At 39.7% G+C, this 24048-nt stretch overlaps 1 protein-coding gene across 1 annotated transcript in view; it reads left to right on the top strand.

Annotated features, from left to right (window-relative positions):
* Window positions 1-24048, top strand: part of CUBN (cubilin) — a 294282-nt gene that overhangs the window by 16358 nt on the left and 253876 nt on the right. The window contains 11 exon segments of the mRNA XM_043967014.1: window positions 183-351; window positions 2393-2524; window positions 3391-3486; window positions 6693-6811; window positions 7313-7499; window positions 9841-9959; window positions 11963-12197; window positions 13075-13256; window positions 16655-16745; window positions 16748-16816; window positions 17516-17706. Coding sequence (XP_043822949.1) covers window positions 183-351; window positions 2393-2524; window positions 3391-3486; window positions 6693-6811; window positions 7313-7499; window positions 9841-9959; window positions 11963-12197; window positions 13075-13256; window positions 16655-16745; window positions 16748-16816; window positions 17516-17706 — 1590 coding nt within the window.

Below are 24048 nucleotides of genomic sequence, written 5' to 3'. Positions count from 1 at the left end.
TAACCATTTGGAAAAAGGGAAGAAGAGAATCCCCTGAATTGGCTTACAGAAATGAGAGCTGTATGATAAACTGTCTACTGCATCCTGATTGAGAAATTGTTTTATAAAACTTTAAGTTTGATATCAACACGAGTCTTTATTATTACTGATCATTCTCATTATGTTCATACTCATTCTCTTAGCCTAAGTATACATGCATCTGTGATGTTGGATGGAAGGCAGCAGCCAATGGTACTGACTGCACAGATGACGTAGATGAGTGCAGTCTGCCAGATCCTCCCTGTTCTCAGAATCCTTTGGTGGAATGTGTCAATACCCAAGGCTCTTTCTACTGTGGGGCCTGTCCAATTGGTAAGGCATTTATTCCTTCAACCAGAGGGTTAATGGTTCTGTGTGTTGGTACTCAGAGGTTAGGGAGGTGACATTCTGAACCACCTTTACCCCTAATATTTCTGTGAATTAACACAGTACCTTTATTTGGAGGAATTCAAATGGTATCAGTCATTTTAACTTAATCCCAGCTTACTTTTACAAAGTAAAAATGAGATATAACCAATATTAATGTATATGTAGATCATGACAGAACTGGCCATCAGGCCTGTGGTCTCGTATGGCTCTGTGTTGAGTAGAAATAGAAAATTACCTCACTAACTGGGCCTCAGTTTCCTCAGATATAAAATGAGGGTTTTGCATGAAATAGTCTTTAAGGTGTTTCCAGTGACAAAATTCCATGTTTCTATGATGTTCAGGGGAGCTAAAATAGACTTTTTTCCCCCAGGGCAATGGGGGTTGAAGTGACTTGCCCAGGGTCACACAGCATGTAAGTGTCAAGTATTTGAGGCTGCATTTGAACTCAGGTCCTCCTGAATCCAGGGCCAGTGCTTTATCCACTGTACCACCTAGCTGCCCAAAATAGACTTTTAAAATGTCACTTGAGTACCACAATGCCTACATCAGTGAGACGAATATATTTGAATACATAGAACACCAACAGGTCTTCATATGTAGAATTTTACTTCACCAAGCCTGATATTGATTCCTTTGAGTCTGGTTATCTATGGGTTAGGAGACTAGGCCTATATAAATACTCCTTAAGAAAATAATTCCTTCTCCACCTCTGCTTTGGAAAGAAGGAAATGTTTTCTCCCAGCTGTGCAAGTGCAGACACCAGATGCACTTGCACACACACACACACACACACACACACACACACACACACACACACACACACACAGAGGCATTTTCAAGTGAGTGGATAATAGTCAGTAATTCTGTCTCTTCTCAGGGACCATCTGTACACATAGACCCACAAGGAGAGAGAGAGAGAGAGAGAGAGAGATTGATAGTGATTCAGTGATTGATTGCAAATTTGTGATCATTATAAACCCTGAAAGAAATAGAGAGGATTTTTCTCTCTAGTATACAGGGGAGAATCACTCACACAACACATATGTGTGTATATACATATACATACATGTACACATCTATTTATATATAAATAAAAATCTCTGTAACCTTCTTTGGAGGTCATTTGTGAAATATGTTTCAGTTCTTCAGTAGAGGCTCGATCTCATCAATGTGGGTAGACCCTGTAGTGCTCTAGATCTCACAGCCATCTACATTTTCTCATTTTGTGAGATTCTAGTCCATAACCTCCCATAAAAATTCCACAAAGAATCCACCCAGCATATTGAAAACCTTCTTTTAGGTGTTTGAAATTCTGAGTACCAGTTCTACCTTCAGGCTGTCTATCTCTAATTCTTGCTCTTGCCACGTGACCAGCCTACTTCCCCCATTTCCAATCCTATACTTTTTGGTGACAGCTTTTATGCCTCTTCTTGAACATGTCTCCATTCATATTATGCTTCTGCCCGTTTACACTCTCTGTAAGAATGTCCTTTACCCTCTGGGTCATTGGCAGCCCCTTTGGAAGGTATATTACAAAAAAAGAGCATCAGAAAAAAATGTGAGTTTTGTCATGATTAAAGTGCCAGCAACATTTTATCATTGAAAGAAATATCTTTCATATATCAACCAAATGATCTTTAACTTTAACTGCAAACATAGCTTTGTGTTTATAACCCAAGAGTCATGCTTCTTAATTGGCCTAACATCTCCAGATAGGACTCTGGCCATTGTCTTTGTGAGCCAGAATGTCCAAGGTTCACCATGTTGGTTTTTTTGTTTTTGTTTTGTTTTGTTTTGTTTTTTTTGGCAGGGCAATGAGGGTTAAGTGACTTGCCCAGGGTCACACAGCTAGTAAGTGTCAAGTGTCTGAGACTGGATTTGAATTCAGGTCTTCCTGAATCCAGGGCCAGTGCTTTATCCACTGCAGCGCCACCTAGCTGCCCCAATTCACTATGCTTTCTAAACCTACTTCTCATTGTTACAGGCTGGAAAGGAAGTGGTTACAGCTGCCAAGATATCAATGAGTGTGAAACTGACAATGGAGGATGTTCTGTGGCACCCATGGTCCAGTGCATCAACACCGCTGGATCCTATCATTGTGGCTCCTGTCCTCCAGGCAAAGCACCAACCCCTCTGCTCTTCTCACAGCAAAAACAGGCCTCTAGGAAAAGAATCAAACTTACCAAAAAGGGAATTCACTTGTCATTTCCCTTTAGAATACAGCTCAGGAAAGCAATACTGTTGAGTCCTTTGAAAGTAGCAACAAATTTAACTTAATAGTTGGATTTAATATTATGATAATGCACAAGTATTACCATAACTTATGGGAAGGTCATGCATATACATGTATTGTGATGCTAATGGAGAGTGCTCTCTCTATTCATGTTGTAAATTATTGGGATAATGTAGCAATGAGAGATTTGAAAGACCATATGTGAGTTTGTCAGATATAGGATTATTTTTTCATATGTAATTCATAAACATAATATACTTTTATGATGATATAGGTGACAAACACATGGGTTGTCCTTCCTGAAAGAAGTCATGAACACATTGTTATTTTCTAAATCCATCATATTATTCACTAAGATGGTCAGAGAGTCCTAAGTAGTAAAATAAAAATGGCATCTTGATACCACAAGATGATGATGGGGCTTTGGGCTTCCAAAGTGCTTGAGAACTAAGAACCTTGAAGTTATCATTAAAGATGGAGAGGACTCAGAACTTGCCCCCAAACATCTACCTATACAGACTTAAAAAAAAAATAGAAACAATATAAGTATTTTTCTGTCTAATTCATTTACGAATTCCCTTTTGCTCTAGTTTTTATTGTTACTTTTGTTCTATGACTTTATACATGTTATGCTTTGATGAATGTTCTGATTAAACTGCTCCATAAGCTGGGCTTTTTCATTCTGGAATATTTATTACTTTGTCTTAAAGCAGTTTTTAAAAAAAGAACTATGTTCTTACTCTGAACAGGTTACCAAGGGAATGGGAAAGTGTGTACCCTAATAAATATCTGCTCAGAGAATAATGGAGGCTGCCATCCGAATGCTTTATGTACTGCTGGTCCAGGTAATATCCTATGTCCTCTTCTCATGCTGGATTTTAAAATCTTAGTCTTTACGACAATTCTGCAGTTTAGGTGATTTGAAATTATGGCCCCTTAGCCTGGAGCATCCTAGCTTGGACCTGCAGTGGGAATGTTGATCTCTTGTAGTAATCTCTACTCTTGGAAAACAGAGTTAGAGTTATGCACCACTTATAGGCCATTCCACTATAAGAAAGACATTATCGATAGTATAATAAACATCTGCACTTCCCACGGTGCTGCTTTTTTTCTCTTCTTTGATGCATCTGTTTGATCATTAGCTTGAAGATCCTCTTAGCCAATGTAGACCACATTCCCTTTCCATCCCCTCCATCACGACAGACCACAATCCCTTCACATCTTCTCTAGTCTCACAGTTTGTGTCCATATCTTTCTGTTATTCCTCCCAAGAGGATCTACCCAACACCAGCAAGAGCCTTCATCCGTCTTTTGTGGGCACTGTGTAACACTTGGGATCTCCATCCATCTTCCCTCACTGTTGCTACATAAGTGGCTCCGTTTCTGGTCAGATTTGTCTAGGATGATTTTTGTCTAGAACACGTTTTTGCATGCAAGTTATTAATGACGTTATGTTTGCAGCCTGCTTTGAAGGCAACAATAAAGTAAGGAAACGAATTACTCCACTCAGTAAATACGTAGCAGCTGAGAGCCAATTAAGATGACAGAATTTTCAAAAAAATCTAAAGGTGATCGCTGATTTGTGTTAAAGCTCTATGAAAATAAATCATCTGCATTAAAGTAAGTGTATAAAGTTGGAGACATAGTAGTTAGACATTTTAAATAGATTTTTATAGAGCTAATGTAAGTTATAATTTTGGTTCATTGTATATCATCAGATGAAGAATTAGTCCTTATTCCCCCTTCCCCTCCTTTTTTTTCTAGTTGCATACTCCACAAAAATATGATAACTGTCTAGAAGCCAGGGTTATATTTCTTTTTCAACAGTTCTCCAATTGAGTTAGTCTTTTTTAGTTATTTAAACAGCCCAGACCACAGAACAGCCAAAGCAATCTAAGAAATATGTGTGATTGGAATTTGGTAAGCTTCTAAAGAGAAATCTCTCTGTGAGAATTAAGGGAAATGAGAGAAGACCCTCATCATTCTAAAGAGAATAAGGACCATTCATTCACAGCTTATGGAGAAGCTTCTCCCTGGTTTTCTTAGTGAGCCTCAGAGCAAACTCCTGGGATATTTATCAGGAATTCCTGAGAAATTAATGCATATTCTGTGAAATGCAATTCTAAATATGGAACCTCATTGTAGTACCGTGATGGGAAATGTAGTGGGTCCAGAAGCAAAATTAGTGGAAAACTGTAAATTATAGCAATGTATGGATTAGAAGGGAAGAGGTAGGCTAATGATTTTCTATAGAAAACCCTATCTTCCCAGCCATCCAGCTGACCGATTCCACTGTAGAGAATATGTCATCACCATGTCTGTTGTTTGTTGATTTTCCAAACGACACATTTGATTCTATTGAACAAACTAAAACTCTAAAGGTTTTCCTCACCCAAGATTTTCCCCATGCCTGTTACTATAAGGATGACTTTCTTTACAGATTTGTCTGAGGGAGATCGTCAAGGGAAGGATAAAACCGGGAGGCAGATGGTTACCAAAGCAGAGCTGTCAAACAAACAGCCATGTGGTCTGCAGCCCTCTCTAGAGCAGTCCAAAACAAATTGAGATATAACTGAGAAATACTTAAGAAAAATAAATAAAAATACAAGAAGAGATAAATTATAGTACATTTAAAAACTAAATCAGTATGTGGCCCATGGGGATCCTCATCTCCATTTCTATTTAAGTAGGACCTCAATGATCCACATTATCTGCTGATGCCATAGAACCTAAAGACAGATGAGCTTCTACATCTGTAGGGAAGTTCTCCAAATATTCCTACTTGAAAAATCTCCCACGTTAGAATGGAAGATTCTTGTGGGTGGGGACTGTTCCCCTTTCAGCTTTCTATTTCCAGTGCTTAGTATGGTGCCTAGCCAACAAAAAGCAGGCACTTAATAGATGTTTATTTATTGAAGGATCGGAATGGCATTGCACAAATTATTTTAAATCCTGCACCCCTCTTACCTACTATGTGCCAGGTTGGCATGGTGAACTATGCAAAAAAGACATAAATAAGTGAGTTAGTGTTAGCTGTGTGACCCTGGGCAAGTCACTTAACTCCCATTGCCCCACCAAAAAAAAAAAAAAGTGAGTTAGTGGAAGAGCATGTATTAAGCATTTATGATTTGCAAGACAATGTGCTAAATCCTGGAAATATAAATAAAAAAGCAAAATAGAACCCATTTTTCTTTTTTTTATGGGGCAATGAGAATTAAGTGACTTGCCCAGGGTCACACAGGTAGTAAGTGTCAAGTGTCTGAGGCCAGATTTGAACTCAGGTCCTCCTGAATCCAGGGCCGGTGCTTTATCTACTTCACCACCTAACTGCCACCTCTAGTCCCTTTTTTCCAAGGAGCTCACATTCTAATGAGAGACAACAAATGAAAGAAGCATAAATTACATAGTGCCTGACCTCAAAGAATTTCCCGTTTTGTTGATGAGATAAATATACAAAGGAAACTATTAAAAAGTAAGATTTTAGGGGGCAGCCAGGTGGCACAGTGGATAGAGCACCGGCCCTGGAGTCAGGAGTACCTGAGTTCAAATCCGGCCTCAGACACTTAACACTTACTGGCTGTGTGACCCTAGGCAAGTCACTTAACCCCAGTTGCCTCACCAAAAAAAAAGTAAGATTTTTAAGTTCCATAAGAGTAAAGAACTTATTTATTTATCTAACTATATCTCCTGCACTTGGCATATTGCTTTAACCAGAGTAGACATTTAAAACATGTTGCTTGAATTAAATATTGTGCAAGACATTATGTGAATCAGGACCAGAATGAAAATGAAAGTCTCAATGGAAACTGGGTTGATTGGGGAAGAAACTTAATGGGGAAGGGGAGACTTGAACTTGGCCCTGATGAAATTCAGATGCGTTCTGGGAAGGCAGGTGTACTATACTGAAATAGCCACTCAGCTATATAAAATTTTAATTGATTCATTGGTATGATTTAGATAAAAAACCAGCTGGTTGAGTTTTCCAGTACAACCTAAACATTGTCACCCCGTCTTGAGGCCAACTTTACCTACATACTTGGCTTCTTTGCAGGTTCTATACCCACCTGTGTCTGCCAGGAAGGATATACTGGACATGGTTATGGACAGAGCGGATGTGTCCCACTTAGCCAGATTTGCCGAAGTCAGCCCTGTGTTAATGGACAGTGCATTGTAGGTATTTTCTCTCATTGAAGACAATGAAATATCTGCTAACATGCCATTGATATTTGAATATATCTCCAAATCAGAAAGATATTCCATTCTGGAGTACCATATGTTTTTTAGAAATGTCCTTGTAAACATCAAAGCACTGTATAAATGTCATATTGTTATGGTGGTTATTACCACCACCTACCTTTACAACACAATTAAGAGATAAGTGGCAATTTCAGTTCCCAGGAAAGAGTCAGTGTGGATATTTTCTCTCTCACTAATTTATGAGACCATTGCAAAGATACGAGAGTGAGCAATCTTTATACTAACCCAGTTAAGCCTCCTTTTTATATTTAGCGGTCAGTATTTAAGTTCATGAATGATGATTCATACTGTTGGGGGGTGCATTTATCTTAAAACATCATCAAATAGCATCATCTTATTTGTTCACCTGACTTGTTATTTAAGCTCATTCAGATGTCCTGGGTACCACTCGATCATTTTGTCTTTGTCCTATAGGAAACAGTTTCTGGCTATCATTGCATATGTAATCCAGGCTGGGAAGGCACCAACTGCACAGAAAACATCAATGAATGTTCAAGTGGCCCCTGTTTTAATGGGGGCACCTGTACCGATGGTATCAATGGTTATACCTGTGAGTGTACAAGCGCTTGGACTGGCTCCCAGTGTCAGACTCCCCAGCAAGGTAAAATTCAAATTCTCGTCAACAAATTAGATATTTTTGACATATACTTTTATATGGTAATCATTTTATAAGCACTTTTTTTTTTGTGAGGCAATTGGGGTTAAGTGACTTGCCCAGGGTCACACAGCTGGTAGATGTCTGAGGCTGGATTTGAATTCAGGTCCTCCTGACTCCAGGGCCAGTGTTCTATCCAGTGTGTCACTTAGCTGCCCCTTTATAAGCACTTCTACTAAACATAGGGGCAGATAGTTGGTACAATAGATAGAGTGTTGGACCAGGAGTCAGGAAGACTCATCTTTTTTGAGATCAAACCCAGCCTTCAGACTCTTACTAGCTGTGTGACCCTGGCAAGTCATTTCACCCTGTTTGTCTCAGGGTTCTCATGTGTAAAATGAGCTGGGGAAGGAAATGGAAAATAGCTTTAAGATAAAAATTGAGACTGTATTGTATAGAAAAGAATTCTTTTGTGCCTGGATGTAAGCCAAAATGACTTTTTTTGGGGGGGGGAAATGACTTTAAAAATCCCCCAAAATGACCCATGTGAGTATTTGCCATTCCCAGATATTTCTTTTCTGACAAACCAAGCCATATGTTTGCCCTCTTTCATTATGTGGAAGATTTATAACATCTCAAAATACCACTTTGGTCAAGTCACTTGATGGCTCTAGAATTGACGGTGGCTCCTTGAATCTACCTGTTTTCAAGGACTTTGGTAATCTCTACCCATGCTCCCTATCCAACCCTGCTTTCCACAATTCCCTCAACATGTAGCCTCCCCTCTTCTCAGGCTGCACCCAACCATCACCCACATACTATATATGTTATGTATGTCATGCTTTTGGTGGTCAACGTGCTTTTACTTCCACTGTTTTCCCTCACCAGAATCCTCTCCTTTAGTCCCTCTTTATACCCAAAGTGATCCATCCTTCAAGGACTAATTAGTTCCAGGATTAATTAATAAGATCTCCCACCATTTTCTCTTTTACTGTAACTCTTACCCAAGAGGTGGTCCTTCTTCTTGCCAAGTCCCATCTTGCCATCCTGTTCTACTCATTGTTCTGTACTCAAAGTGCCTGGTCTTCCTTTTCAATGCCTTTGACCCACTTCCAGTAAACTCCCTCATTACCTTTTCTTCTGGAAAATCCTGGTTTCTTTCAGTTTTGAGCTCAGCTGCTACCTTCCGTATCAGACCTTTTCTGATCTCCCCTGTTGCTAGTTTCCTCCTCCCCAAAATCACCTTGTATTCACTTTGTATATACCAAGTATATATAGTACTTATATATGGACACGTCACCTCCCTCCTTAGAATATAAGCTTCTTGAGGGATCACACCATTTCCTTTGATGAATGTCTGTTGATTCATTGACCCTATACAGAGATTCTCTTTTTTTCCCTGAACAATAACTCATATAAATGAGCACTTTAAGGATTATAACTCATTTTCTTCACAACTACCCTGTAAGTTGTCCTCAGCTTATAGATAAGGAAATTGTGGCCCAGAATGCCAAGCAATTTGCCTATGATCAAACAGTTATTGAATGTAATAGTTGACATGTGGACCTATATCCCTCATGACTCAGAATCTGACACTTTCGCCTCTACGCCATGCTGCCTCCATTGAAATAAATCAGTAGTTTTAATGATTCAGTGAGTATTTATTTGAGCACTTACTATGTGTGTGGTGCTACTAGGTGTCAGGAGGAAATACATACCACAGAATACACATCTGAAATGACTTTTCAGTCTATTGGAGTCAATGACACATGCAAATAAAGCAATGAATAATACAAGCCAGTATGTACTTAGGTGCTAAATTGTGTGGTGAAGATTAGAAGTGGGTAGAAGTTCTGAGGACAGGAGATCAATGAATGACCAGGGGAGCAAGAGTAATTTATGCTGTGCCCATCAGTGATTTAGAACTCAGTAAATGGGGACAGAATCATATTGCCACAGAAGTAGTCATCTTGGTGTTCATTCTTTTTTCTATCTTGTGTCTGAGTTTTACCTTCTTAAATTTATTCTTGTGAAGTTCAGAGCCTAGGGTTTTCTCCTGTGTGTTTAGGGGGGCTTAGGGTGAGGAACTGGGGTTGTGGGGCTATTCAGTCTTATCTGTATATAACTTAAGGGAATGAACAAGCTATGACCCAACTTTCTGAAGTCACTGTGCTTCAAAATGGTATCCCACCTCTGCTAAGGGACATGGGCTCCAAACAGGTTAGGCCGAAGCACTTTATACAGTCACTGTAAAAGGCGGTATTATCTGGGAAGAAAGAAGGCATTTCCTCTTAGGAATTCTATTTAAAAGTGTGTTCTTTTGTGTGTGTTTTTTTTTTCTTTTCAGTTTGTGGAGGTTCCCTTTCGGGCCTTAGTGGGTCCTTCAGCTACCCCAATTCACAGATCATTAGCTATAATGATGATGTTAACTGCTTTTGGGTTATCCGAACAGAAGAAGGAAGGTAAGTGTTATGGCTGGCTGGCCAGCTATGGCAGCATCTTGTGTTGGAAAACCTACCCCAGTCTGAGAGAAACCCAAGTCAATATGCTGAGTTTAATCTCTAATCTATAGTCAAAATAATCTGTAATTTCATAGATTGATATCATTGTAGTTATCAGCTTTTCTGCAAAATGACAAAGAGAAAACTGGAAGACATACTTCTGACCAAGTCTGGAGTCTAAGGTTCTTAGCCTCATTAGCTCAAAGATCTAATGTTTACCATTCCCTGAAATATACATTCTTATTTCTAGACTACTCCTCCAACTCAGCAATAAGTACCAGCTCTGAGAACAGAAAGTTATATACCACATCTTTTGTCACATGCAAGCATGCTTAATTTCTGCCCCTCAATGTTATGAGTGCCATTTAAAATACTTGATTAATAATTATAATGTCAGGAACATTAATATAGTGCTTTGAAGTATGCAAAGCACTTTACACATATTATCTCATTTGGTCCTCATAGCAACCCTGAGATGTGGGTTTAATGATGAATAATGAATCCTTATTTTTGTTTTTCTTCAGAAAAGGGCCCCTTCAGGACCTTTAAAATCCAAATAGGCAAAATCATGAGAAAATGCTTTGTTTTCAGACAGATATACTGTTATTTTCTTCCCCTTAGCCTCTATTGATTTAGATTCTTAATCATTTTTTTTATTTATTCTGTTCTGTAAAACCGAGAACATTTAATTTCTCTGTGTAAAAGGAATTTCTTATTTTGGACATTGTCTAAATAATTTTATAGCCTTCATGTTGCAAGGAGACTAATGAATAGAAGTTTTTTCTTGATCATTGGGTTTGTTGTGAGATATATCATTTAGAGCAGAATGCAGGGAGGAGTATAAATTCATTGGGATGGAACCAGTCCAATTTATTTCATTCAGATACGGCACAGAAAATATGCCTGAGGGGGGAAAGGAAGGGCATAATGTTAGTTAATTTTAAAACTCTAACAAAGCCCAGGCACAAAATATTAAAAAATGATTTCTCAACCACCCTATCTTTAAAATGATGGATATTGTACTGTATAATTTTATGATTCCTAGTCATGATTATAGAGGAGAGAATTTCAGGAGCCCTATTGGTTTGTGTGAAATAAAACATTACATTTTCTCCTCTTACTTGCTCTGAAGTTTAACACTAGAATATATTCACGCTTACATACACTTCATTCCTCATATTGTCTCTTTTCCTTTCCTTTAGCTCGACATATCATCCTTTCTTTAATTATCTAAACCCTAAAGATTGTCAGAGGAAATTATACAAATGTTAGGGCTGAAATCTAAACTCTGGTGAATGCTGATAATAGCCAGCTAATCTTAAAATAAACTATATAGGTCTGGCTAATGTTGAATTTTACTAAGAATAAATACAATTTCAGCAATTCAGAACCTATTTGTTAAGTTCATATGGTGTGTTGAGCGCTGTGCATAGTTCAAGGTAAGACATAAAGTTTGGGACATAATCTCTGCTGTGATGGAACTTACATTCTAATAAAGGATCTAAAACATACTCAGATAACTAAAATACAAACTATTACATAATAAGTGTACTAGTGTGGGGGTTGGGGTGGGGAGGAGAGCACAATGCTTTGTGAGATCTGAGGTAGCAAGAGTTCATTGAAGGTAGAGGAGGGCATTGCTTTGGTATTAGCCATCAATTAACCTGGTTTTGAAATACTAATTTTAAATAGCAATTATTACTTGCCTGATTTTAATGGTGACTAATTAAGGAACTTTAACTAGACTTCTTTTGGTTATGTTAGTATTTGTCAACTGATTGTAACTTTAGCTTGAATTTGTGGTTATTTTTGACAGAAAAAATTAACAGCCATCAGAATATTCATTAGTAATGATGGGCATGCTTAGTGTTAGGATACACATTTTACCTTAGAGATGACTGAAATATTTTGCAATCAACTTTGAAAAACAAAAATAGTAAATTTTGGCACTTTTTTTCTCCCTTTTAGGTTCTGCATATAACGTTCCCATTTTTTCAGCTAGATTCCAGGGACAGTTGTCATTATCAGTTTCTTCAGATTCACGATGGAGATTCTTCAGGAGCTTATCCACTTGGAAAATATTGTGGCTCCAATCCCCCTGCTGAACTATTCAGCAGTAATAATGCCCTGTATTTTTATTTCCACTCTGACCAATCAGTGAATGAAAGAGTCTTCACAGTTAGATGGGAAACTCAACAACCTGGTACGTAGTAATGGATAGCAAGAGATTAAACAAGAATTTAAAAATCCAAAAGATCAGGTCATTATAGTTCACCTTTGTTAACCAAAAGAAGAATAAATTGTGGAAGATATTTTGAAATCAAAACATCTTTTATCCCCTAGCAAAATCTTTTAAAAATCTGAAATTTACTTTCTTTTCTGTTGACTACAAACTCTTTAAAATAAAAAACCTTTTCATTTTTGTTTTTAGCACCATGCTTTACCCGTAAAAGGCCTTACTAAATGTTTGTTGAATTGAATTGATGTTTAGGGGAAACAGAGCTAGAATTAAAATGAAGGATCCCTAGAGCAAGATTGTTTTAGGGAACTGTAGTGACCCATTTAAGACTAGAATCTGTAGCATGCTGTAATTGAAGGCAGCTAGAATAGAGAGGTGACACACAGCAAATAGAGCTGGCTGGGCTTGGAGTCAGGAAGACTCATCGTCCTGAGTTCAAATCCAGGCCTCAGGCACTTACTAGCTGTGTGACCCTGGACAAGTCACTTAACCTTGTTTGCCTCAGTTTCCTTATCTGTAAAATGAGCTGGAGAAGGAAATGGTAAACTACTCCAGTATCTCTATCCCAAAATGGGATTACAAAGAGTTAGACAGTTCTGAAAAATGACTGAATAATAACAGCAAAACCATTTGTTCCATAAGTGTTATTAATTCGCTTGGAATTTGACTAGGAGTATCCCAGGTATACTCGATGTCCATACGCTAAGAAAAGTAGGAGACTTATTTGATGAATGCTCTTCTAAAACAAAGACACCTCCTCTAATGTTGCTGGCTCCATTAATCTACATAAGTTAAAGTTTCAATAGAAATGGTAAGTGACTTTCCTCCCTCTTCCTTTTAGAATGTGGTGGTTTATTGACTGGTACTTACGGCTCCATAAACTCTCCTGGATACCCTGGGAATTATCCTCCTAACAGAGACTGCGTCTGGATTGTTACAACCACTCCTGGCCTTGTCCTAACATTTGCTTTTGGGACCCTCAGTTTAGATCATCATGGGAATACCAATGGAGACTATGTTGAAGTAAGTCATCATTTTAAATCTTAAAACACTATGTTGATCAGGTATACAGAATTTTAATTTCACTTATACCAGTGATCATTGCTATCATTTTCTTGGCAGTCCCACCAGCCTTAATTACTCACAGCCACATGTGTTTCAACAACTCCACTTTGTCATTCTTTAGGCCTTCACCCATTTCCTTTTCTTACTCTTACTTGATCTGGTTTATTGATCAGTTGGTGAGAGCTTTTGAATCCAAATTGAATTTTGCTCCTAAACCTTTACTGGGAAATCCGGGTAACTTCATACAGGAGTAACAGCAGTAGCCCTAAGCTAAAGGTGCCATTTATAAAATAACTCCAGGCCTGAGTGTTCTGTCATAATCCAGGCCCAAAAATTTAAGTCATATGGGATGGTTGAAACCACATTTTAACATTCTGACCTTGGTAGAATGAAAATCACTTGTTAATAATGATAAAATGTCTGTCCACTTAATGAATGTCATACAAATGGAATCATTCAACTCTTTTTATGGATTCTTTTTGAGGAGAGGAAAAATAGGCCTTCCTAACAACTTAACATGAAGAAATAATTCAGAAACGAGGAGAAAGAGGCTATTATTCTATAATGCCAGATGTATAAAGGGCCACAAAAATTCTGAATGTGTAGGTTTTGTCTTGAACATGTCCTTGATAAGACTAAGTTCTATTCTGTCTCTTTTTTTTTCTTTTCTCTATAGTTATAGTTCCAATGAAAATTTCCAAACATAAATATACACAGATACTTCTTCTAGATCATTAGGGGAGAATAGTATAGAATTATTCATAAAGGGTGGAATACTAAAGACTTCCAATCGCACTCTGGATATGTTAAAACCATTAGTAATTTAGAAGTCAGTGTAATGGATTCAAAACCTTGGGGGATCGCTGGCACATCTACTCCTCTATGGAAAAAAATGAAGTACATCAACTCTTTAAACTGAAATACTACAAAGAAATTTTCCTGAGCTGGATCCTAAGCAATCTCATCAGACCACAGTTGGAGACTCAGATTGAGTATTTCCTATAGATTCCTGAGAATAATTATGAGCTTCAATCACTGAGACAAAGAGTACAGAGAAAGCTAGAGATGTGATTGTCACTTCGCTCTGAGTACCAGTCCCTAACAACATCCTCTTGATGTATGGTAGAGATGTGCTGTCAGTGGTAAAAGGTAATTGGAATGAAAGAAGGATGAAATGATTTCCTTGGTTAGTTCTGTCCCCATCCCTGCCACTCGCCCTTAATGAGGAAAGCCTTCTTTACAGCAGAATCCTAAACAGTTAAACAACTTACAATGAATAAAAGGCTTTCCAAGGCAAAATCTATAAAAGGTTTCTATTTAACTGGTACAAAATTCTCTCTCCTCTCCCCCTGCCCACCACCATCAGACTTTATCAGTCTGACAACTCCTCTGGTTTTACTTCATGTTTCTTTGGGTACACAGACCCAGTTGGGAAGTAATTGGCATTGCTGCCATCAAGTTTTCTACTTTCTTTACATGTGTTTGATTCCTGGTGGTTTCTTTATTCCCTGGAAGTTTATCATATTCCAGACACATAGCATCTTAAAAAAACCCAAGAAGAATGTTTAGTAAACAAGGCCACTCTAAAGAGGAGTAGAGACAGCTTTTGCCAAAATCAACATAAATAGCCTCCAGGATATACAATGATATTTAGAAAGGCAAAAAATGATACCCAAGTCATCTGATATTGTTGGATCATATAGATTGGGAGCAGTAAGAGGAGGACATAGCAGCCGTCATTTTATTGATGAGGGGACTGAGGCCCAGAGAGGATAAATCACTTGTCCAGACATTGATCTGGTGATGTTGGGCTCCCTGGCCTTGCGTGAATAAGACACTCCATCTCTTTTGGCTCCCGGGCATTTTTTTTTTTTTTGCAGGGCAGTGAGAGTGAAGTGACTTGCCCAAGGTCACACGGCTAGTAAGTGTCAAGCGTCTGAAGCCAGATTTGAACTCAGGTCCTCCTGAATCTAGACTTGGTGCTTTATCCATGGCACCATCTAGCTTCCCCTCCCGGGCATTTTCCTTGGCTGTCCCCCATGCCTGGAATGCTTTTCCTTTTCATCTCCACCTTTGGCTTTCCTTGTTTCCTAAGAGCCCCAACTAAAATGCCATCTTCTAAAGGAAGTCTTTTCCCCAACCCCTCTTAATTCCAGCCCCTTCCCTCTTTCAATTATTTCCTATCTATTCCGCATATAGCTTGTTCATACATAATTATCTGCTTGTTGTTTCCCCTTGTGAGATTGTGAGCTCCTTAAGGGCAGGAACTATCTTTTGCCTCTTTTTGTATCCTCAGTGTTTAGCACAATGCCTAGCACATAGAAGGTACTTAAATGTTTATTGACTGACCGATACAGGTAGTAAGTGTTTAGAGGTAGGATTTGAACCAATATCCTCTAACTCCATATATCTTTGTACCCAGCTGTCACTCATATATATATTGAAGAATGAACGAAAAGACATTTATTAATGGCCTTACTATGTGCTGTTCACTATGCTAATTGCTGCAGGTATAAGTACAAAATCCGGAAAGCCTTGACTTACTGTCTAATAAAGGGAGACAGTGTATATAGGGCAGTGGTAGCCAAGGAAGGGTGTTTTGGTCTGGGAGGGCGTATGCAAAAATTTAATAGTGCTGATTTGATGACTGTTTTTTGGAACAAGAGGTGGAAGGCTACCCGTGGTAGGGTTAGGGTAGGGGTGGGGGCATGCTCCGTCTGGCATGGTCTAAGGACTTCTGGTGTGGAGGGTGGAGGTGCAAAAGCAGCCGTTAAAGGGCAGCCTTACCAACACCAGCCAGAATACCTCTAGGTAATATGAAAAAATCTCCTGGAGCCATTATTTTAAGAGCATGAGTGGTCCCAAAGGCGACTTCCTCAGCCAAGAAAGTGATGCTATAGTAATGAGGAGCCATTGACTTTACTGCTCAGGAAATTGTTCCCTGAACCAGCCTCTGGGTTTATGACTTGGCTTGGTTGGGTTTGCTTGTCTTGCCTAGGAATGTTTGCTGCCAACCCTACCTCTGGGCTGCATCCGCGAGTCCCTAGGAATGATCCCATCTGGAGCAGTGAATGTGCCATGCTGTGTATTTTGGAAGGGAGAAATGTGACCCATTTGTACGGAGCAATTTTACATTGTATACTTACTTGCATGAATATGTGTGGGCTTTTCTGATAGAATGTAAGCTCCTTGAAGACAAGGACTGATTCATTGTGGTTTTTATCCTCCTCACCCCCCTTCATAGCTCAGGTGTCTGGCATATCACACTGGCACCTAATCGATGCTTGTTTGGTTGATTATTTATTAAAAAAAATCTAGCCACTCTGTGGGCTCTCATTTCTTTTTCTTTTGTTTAGGTCCGAGATGGTTCCCTGAATAGTGACCCTGTACTTGGGAAGTTCTACAACACCTCGTCGGCGCCACCTCTGGAGACCACGGGTCCCTTTGCAGGATTCATTTTCACTCTGATTCCTTAGGGAGTGACAAAGGCTTTCATATCACCTACATCAGTTCAGTCGGTAAGCAATCTGCTCATCCTGACTTCACAATGAAACGGAGGGGACGAAGGGACACGTGCAAGGATTATTTGGTACTGGAGGCGATTTACTAGAAATAATAATAATAATAATAGTTGTCTGGAGAGGGCTTTTTCATGATTACTTTTATAAAAGTCTTAAATATTTTTGCAATAATCTTTCAATGGCCCCAGAGCCTATGGTCACCATTTAACAGACAGAGCCACAGGTGCACTAAGAGATGTAAAAGGAACAGCAGATTTGTGGTTCTGGGGTGAACCAGGGAATGTGGCAGGGAGTCTTTGTTGAATTGGAATAGAAATATTGAGCAGAGCACTCATTCTCTTATTTATCTGTCTTGTCACCATGCATTTTTTTTTGGTGAGGCAATTGGGGTTAAGTGACTTGCCCAGGGTCACACAGCTAGTAAGTGTCAAGTGTCTGAGGCTGGATTTGAACTCAGGACCTCCTGAATCCAGGACCAATGCTCTATCCACTGTGCCACCTAGCTGCCCCTACCATACATTTTTAAGAATGAGAAGTCAAGCTAAACTGGAACATGTATATTTTAAGGCATGGCCCTTTGAAAGAGGGTGAAGGTAGGCATACCTGTGTTAACTGATGTACAGGTGTGCCCCTGTTGTGAACCAGGTGATTCATTGGGTTTTGCACAAACATCTCTTTCTTTTGATCTGATCCCAGTGGATCCTGATTGTGGAGGAAATTACACAGATGCTGAAGGGACCCTCATCTCTCCCAATTGGCCCAGCTCTTACATTCACAACAGACAGTGCATCTATATCATTACGCAGCCTCCTGGTGAAAAGATCCATCTCAACTTTACCCGAGTGGAACTAGAAGGCCAGAGCCACTGTCCGCAGAGCTCCATTGAGGTGAGTTTCCTTAGTTGATCCCATACATTCACCCTTACTGATTTGTCTGGAGACAAGGTGGAATCTTCTGGAGATAGATTATTTACCTAAAGTAATTATCCTCCGGGTTCAAAAGCCAAAGAAGATAAGAAAGAGATAAAGGTTAGAAACTCTAGGTGAGGATGGAAAGAAAAATAATGTGGTAATGGTGAACCTCAGCCCGTTGAACCGAATGAACCCTGAAGGGAATGCATACTAAGAAGTAGGGGAGGATATTGAGATCAAGACACTGCCACTGAGACTGGGAGATCCTAAAGTGCATTTTACAGACGAGGCTCTGAGGCCCATAGAGGTTAAATGGCTTGTCTGACGTCCACTTCGTTGCCTTACTTTCATTAATTTTTTTCTTTTTGTAAGCACGTGTTCTCATGAGGCAGATTCATCAGGGTCAAAGGCTGCTTAGGGTTTCTAGCACTTTCTGAACTGGAAAGAACCCAAGGGATTATTTAATCCATCCCAGTTGTTTTTACAGATAAGGAAGGGGAAACTCAGGAATGTTCAGGGACTTGGGCAAATAAGGTCATGTGGCGCTTAGTGTCCAAGGTCAAATAAAGCAGGAGTAAAAATGGGTCTTCTTATGGTGTTTTAAAGTTTGCAAAGTGTTTTGGATAATCCCATTTGAGCCTCCACCAGCCTGTTGAGGTGGTTATTACAGGTTGCATTTTCTCCTTTTTGATAGATGAGGAAACTGAGGCTCCAAAAGATTAAGTGCTTGCACAGCTCATGTCAGAGGTGGAGGGTGAGCCCAGCCCATCCTGATAACATGCTCTGCACACTGATCAATGCCTCCTCTGTCCCTCTCCTGTGCCATGGGGCCTCCTTCCATTTCCATACCTTGGAAATCTCAGCATGCTAGAGCTAAAAGGGGCCCTGAGAGATCTTTCCTTCACCCTGCTCATTATAGAAGGAGAGACTGAGATTTCAGAGTTAAAGAGATTTTTTTCTCTGTTATTTGTATCTATTTAAAATCACCATAGTCACAGTTGCCATTTCAAGAGTCACTGATTTTGATTAGAATGAAAGATTTTGATTAAAATGAAAGAGAAGCCAGTAAAACAAAAATAGCCTTGGTTTGTATTGGTTAAGAATGGTTTTACCTAATGACTGATGGAACCACAGTTAAATTTGCTGCAACATTAATGAGCAAAACTTCTTGTACTTGTTGTGGGTCATCATCCATTTCTCTGATCTTACCTGGGTCCTTCCTATTTGGTCCTATTTGGTCACTTTTTCTGTGACAAACATGCTACTCTACAAACCGTCCCTCTCCCCTAACCCCCCCCATTTAATTTTCTTTCCTTTTGGGGCAATGGGAATTAAGTGACTTGCCCAGGGTCATACAGCTAGTAAGTAAGTGTCAAGTATCTGAGGCTGGAGTTGAACTCAGTGTCCTCCTGAATCCAGGGCTGGTGCTTTATCCACTGTGCCACTAGCTGCCCCCCCCCATTTAATTTTATTAGAAAGCTTAAAGAGGTTCTAATGTAAAATGTGCTGTTAGGAATTTCTCTCTCTGTCTCTGTCTCCATCTCTTTTCTCTCTCTTTGTCTCTGTCTCTGTTTCTGTCTTTCTCTTTGTGTGTCTGTCCCTCTGTCTCTGTCTTTCACTCTCTCTGTCTCTGTCTCTCACTCTCTCTGTCTTTCTATCTCTGTCTTTCTGTCTATTTTCTTAAGTTCTGGATTAAGCTTCTGCCTAACTTGTTGAGGGGAGCAATTTAATTTTTATCCCTAGTCCCCTGGAGGACACCAATTTAGCCCATGGAAACATTTTTGCCTTTTCCATTGCCAGCTGAAATTAAATTTCTGACGTCTATTTTCTCCTTTTGAGAAAAGACAGAGCCAGTCATGGAACACCATTCCCGGATGAAGGTAGGAAAGTTGTAGTGTTGCTTTGGTAACAAGACACAAGTCATTCAACTTCCTAAGAATGAAAGTTTTATTTTACCATTAAAAATAATCAGCGTCCAGACACAAATAGAAAGAGCTCCAGATTTCAGGTCAGGGCACCTGGGTTCAAAGTCAAGTTCTGCTACGTACTGCTTGTTTGAACTTGGAGGCTCAGTTTCCTCATCTATAAAATACGGATAATATGAATAATATCAGCAGTTTCACCAGCTCAGAGAGTTGTTGTGGGGATGAAATGAGATCTGTATCAAATACTTCGGAAACCCTAAAAAGCACTATGTGTAAATGTCAAGTTTGTTTTTTTTTAAATTCTGGTCTTAGCTTTATGTACAATAGAAACTTAAAGAATGTCTATTGAATTTAATTGGATGAACACTTCTGGGCGACAGTTTCCTCAGCTCTAAAATAAGGACTTTTATACTGGATTTTTCGCTTTCTGTGATCCAAAACTGTACTTGGAAAATGGAATCATTGGCTAGACCAACAAGGGCCCCTAGAGTCATCCATTGTACCAACGAGAAAGAGAAGCCCAGGGAAGGGCTTTGCCTAAAGTCACCCATGAAATGAGTAGGTGGTAGAATCAGGATCTGAACCCAGCTTCTCTGACTCTTTGCCTCCAAAACAGGACCATCAGATGGTTTCCCCCCCTCAGGGATGCTTTTGAATTCAGAGATACTTCTCCACATCCTTCTTCATGGTGGTGAATCTGAGCATCCATTTAAGTGCCTGAAATTCCATATTATCTTTTGGGGTCTTAAGTTCTCTTCAGATGCCAAGGTCAGCCTAGTCTATTTAACTTTTATTAATGTCCTGGGAAATCACCATCCTGTTTATTTTAGATGACTCTAGTTGAGATGCCCTCCCCAATTCTCAGGGGCTTGTTTATCTAAAATGTAAGTTAGACTGTGAGCTCCTGGGTGTGAATTATCCAGGTTAGCTGGTAGGTGGCCCAGTGGATAAAGTACTAGGCCTGAAGTCAAGAAGACTCATCTTCCTGAGTTCAAATTCAGCCGCAGACACTTACTAGCTGGGTGACCCTGGCCAGGTCACTTAACCTTGTTTGCCTCAATTTCCTCATCTGTAAAATGATTTGCAGAAGGAATTGGCAAACCACTGAGTTATCTTCTCCAAGAAAACCCCAAATGAGGGTCATGAGAGTCAGAAATGAGAGAAATGACTGAATGGTAAATTAATTAACTTAACAAAATTTGTGGATTGTTGAGACCATCCTTCCTCTTTCTCAATTTCCACTTCCAACAACTCTTTGTGAAAGAATGTAGTATGCCAATGGGGTACAGTGAGCAGAGGCTGGCTGGTGAGGTTAGGGCTAGAGAAGAGGATCCTAGTTCTGGCTCTGCCCCCAAACTAGCCGTGTGTTATTGGGCTGGTCACTGTAATTCCTAGGGTTGACCCCTATAAAGTGAGAGATGGGTCCAAAGCAGGAGTTCTTAGCTTAAAGTCCGTGAATTTATTAAAAAATTTTTTTGATAATTGCATTTCAGTAGAATTGATTTCCTTTGTAATCCTATGTATCTTATGAAAGGGGTCCATAGACTTTGCAGACTGCTGCCAAAGGGCTCATGTCACAAAAACAGTTACCCCCCCTCCCCAACCAGCAGGTCTTCTAGCTCTAAAAGTCTATGAATGGGGGCAGCTAGATGGCACAGTGGATAGAGCACCGGTCCTGGAATCAGGAGGACCTGAGTTCAAATCCGGCCTCAGACACTTAACACTTAACTAGCTGTGTGACCCTGGGCAAGTCACTTAACCCCAAATTGCCTCACTAAAAAAAAAAAAAAAAAGTCTATGAATGAATTTTGCCCCTCTAGGGCAAAATGAGCAGAATCAGCATTTGAGTCAGTCATAAAGAGAACATTTTAGTGATGCAAAAGCATTCCAGTGAGTATGACAGCCGTGCTTTTTTCCCAAGTACAAGGCAATATGTCTCATAAATAATTTTATAAGGGCTTTAAACCATGAGAATGAAGTGAAGGACCTCTCAGATAGTAATGAAAGCTTAATTTTTAATCTCAGGAGAGGCAGAGTATTTGCAGAACAAGACTTCTAGAAACCATCAGGGCCAACGTTTCAGGCATATTGCGGGTGAGGGGGGGTTTGGAATGGGGTTTACTCCCCTAACCCTAGTATCCTCCACTCAGCTGTAAACCCCTATTTTTTGGTCATTGAGGGGTCAGGAGGGAGAAAAGGAAAAGAATAGCAGAAAGGAAAGGGAAAAAGGAAGACGAAGAAAGAAAGTAGGGGCAGCTAGGTGGTGCAGTGGATAGAGCACCAGCCCCGGAATCCAGGAGCACCTGAGTTTCAAATCCAGCCTCAGACACTTGACACTTACTAGCTGTGTGACCCTGGGCAAGTCATTTAACCTCAATTGTCTCACCAAAAAAAAAAAAAAAGAAAAGAAAAGAAAAGTAGAAATATTCAAAGATGATTTATATATGCTCAGAAGTGGGGAATACTTGGGGAGCCCAATTAAAGTCAAAAGAACTGGGCTCCGCACTTGTTCTCTAACCTCTCCACCTCCCACAAAACACATGTCCAGCATGGCCTGAACTAAATCTCCCCTTTTGCTGTTTGTTTGGAGCTGAATACACTTGGCTCTGACTATGAATGGTCAAGGGTAATGGATAGAATTTTGTGCCTCTATTAATTCCAGGGCCATGGTGTCATGTATGTTATTCACAGTAGACTGAGGGTGTCATCCTAGAGGGGCTGAGATCAGAGGAGTGAATCTTGAGGGCAGCTCCAACAAGCTTTCTCAGTACAAGGCAGCCTGAATCTCACTTGTTCATAGTTTGCCATAGGGAGACATCATTAGTATGAGAGAAAGGAAGAAAGTGAAGGGGGAGAAAAATATGGAAAGACAATGAGAGGTTGCATTATTTGGCCTATTTAGTCAGAAAGTTTTGTAGGAGACCCAAAGCAGGTGCTTAGCTGACCCCTTGAAGACAAATCATTAATTCTATTGTTATTTTCAGACCTCGTGCTGACTTTCAGAAAAAATGGCAAGTAGACCTTCATGTTATTGTCTGTTATGACCTGAGATTTTTTTAATAGACTATGTGAAGGGTCTGAACCTCTGATTTTGTGGGCCTAGGAAATACCTGGTGTGCAAACCACTCTGCCAATGCATTAGTGAAGACGCATTTGTTAAGCACCTACTATATGCCGGGCACCACACTAAAGTGCTGGAAATATAAAGAAGGCCACAAACCATCCCTGCCCTCAAGGAATTTATAATCTAGTAGGAGAGACAACATGCAAACGGCTATGTACAAACAAGATGGTGCCCTTAATAATAAGGAAGTTAGTAAGAGGAGAAAGTTTTGGTAGAAAGTTGAGTTCAATTTTGAACATATTTAGCTTCTTTGAGAATTGTCTAAGGAACTGAGAAGCTAAGAGATTTCCCCGTGGTCACATAGCTAGTATGTGTCTGAGGCAGGTCTTGACCACAAGGCTTCCTGGTTCCATAGCTCTGTTTATTCCATCCTGCTGCCTCTCTGCAAATCTAGACAGGGACAACCACTGCAGGAATCATTGTAATGTGCAGCTATCATAATTCAGAAGAAGCAAAAGATTAAGAAGAATATTATACTACGGTACCCTGTGGCACTCCTTCATCACATTTTTTCATAGTCAGGGGTGTTAAACTTACCTCCCACCAAACTCCCAAATGTTGCCAAACCAGATGTAATTAGGGAATGGTTAGCAACATAAATAAAAATATAAGCCAACATGGGTAATGTTAATTTGTGGTTTTCCTAAGTCAGTGTGCCACCCAAAGAGATCTGTTTGTGTTTGAGTTTTACATCACTGATCTAAATGAACCCAAAGCATCATGTTTCCTTGGGGAAACATGTCTACTTCTAGGGATTTAAGGAAGCTGATCAACACAATGAAATCATGTGATGTTAATTTTTTTAGATCGAAGGGACCTTAAGGATCATCTCTATGTATCATGGGTGTTTGTACTCTTTGGAAACCACAGTCCTGAAGGCAGAAACATGATAGAGAACATTTAAATATGACTAAAATGACTGAGGGATGCATGACCACAAGGGTGTGACTAATAATATTCTACAGACGAACTGGCCAGGCTAAAAAAATGTACAGAGGAAAGCTACCACGGATGTAGCAAGGTGGTAGCCAAGCCTCAGACTTGAACTGGAAGTCGAGAGAGTCCCAGATATGAATCCTTCCTGTGGAGATTTGGGTGACCCTAGGTTAGGGCAAGTCATCTTATCTCTGCGAGATTAGGTGTGCTCATTTCTGAAAATGAGAGAACAATACCCTGTTATTCATACTTCGCAAATTCCATGACACCTCTCTCTCTCCTCCCCCATCTCTCTACTCCCTTTCTTCTCTCTTTCTTCTCCTTCTTCTCCTC

Source organism: Dromiciops gliroides, chromosome 5 (assembly GCF_019393635.1).
Source record: "Dromiciops gliroides isolate mDroGli1 chromosome 5, mDroGli1.pri, whole genome shotgun sequence".
In the NCBI taxonomy this organism is placed as follows: Eukaryota; Metazoa; Chordata; class Mammalia; order Microbiotheria; family Microbiotheriidae; genus Dromiciops; species Dromiciops gliroides.
The sequence above is the reverse complement of the archived record's forward strand: the minus strand, read 5'-3'. Positions and strand labels throughout refer to the sequence as shown.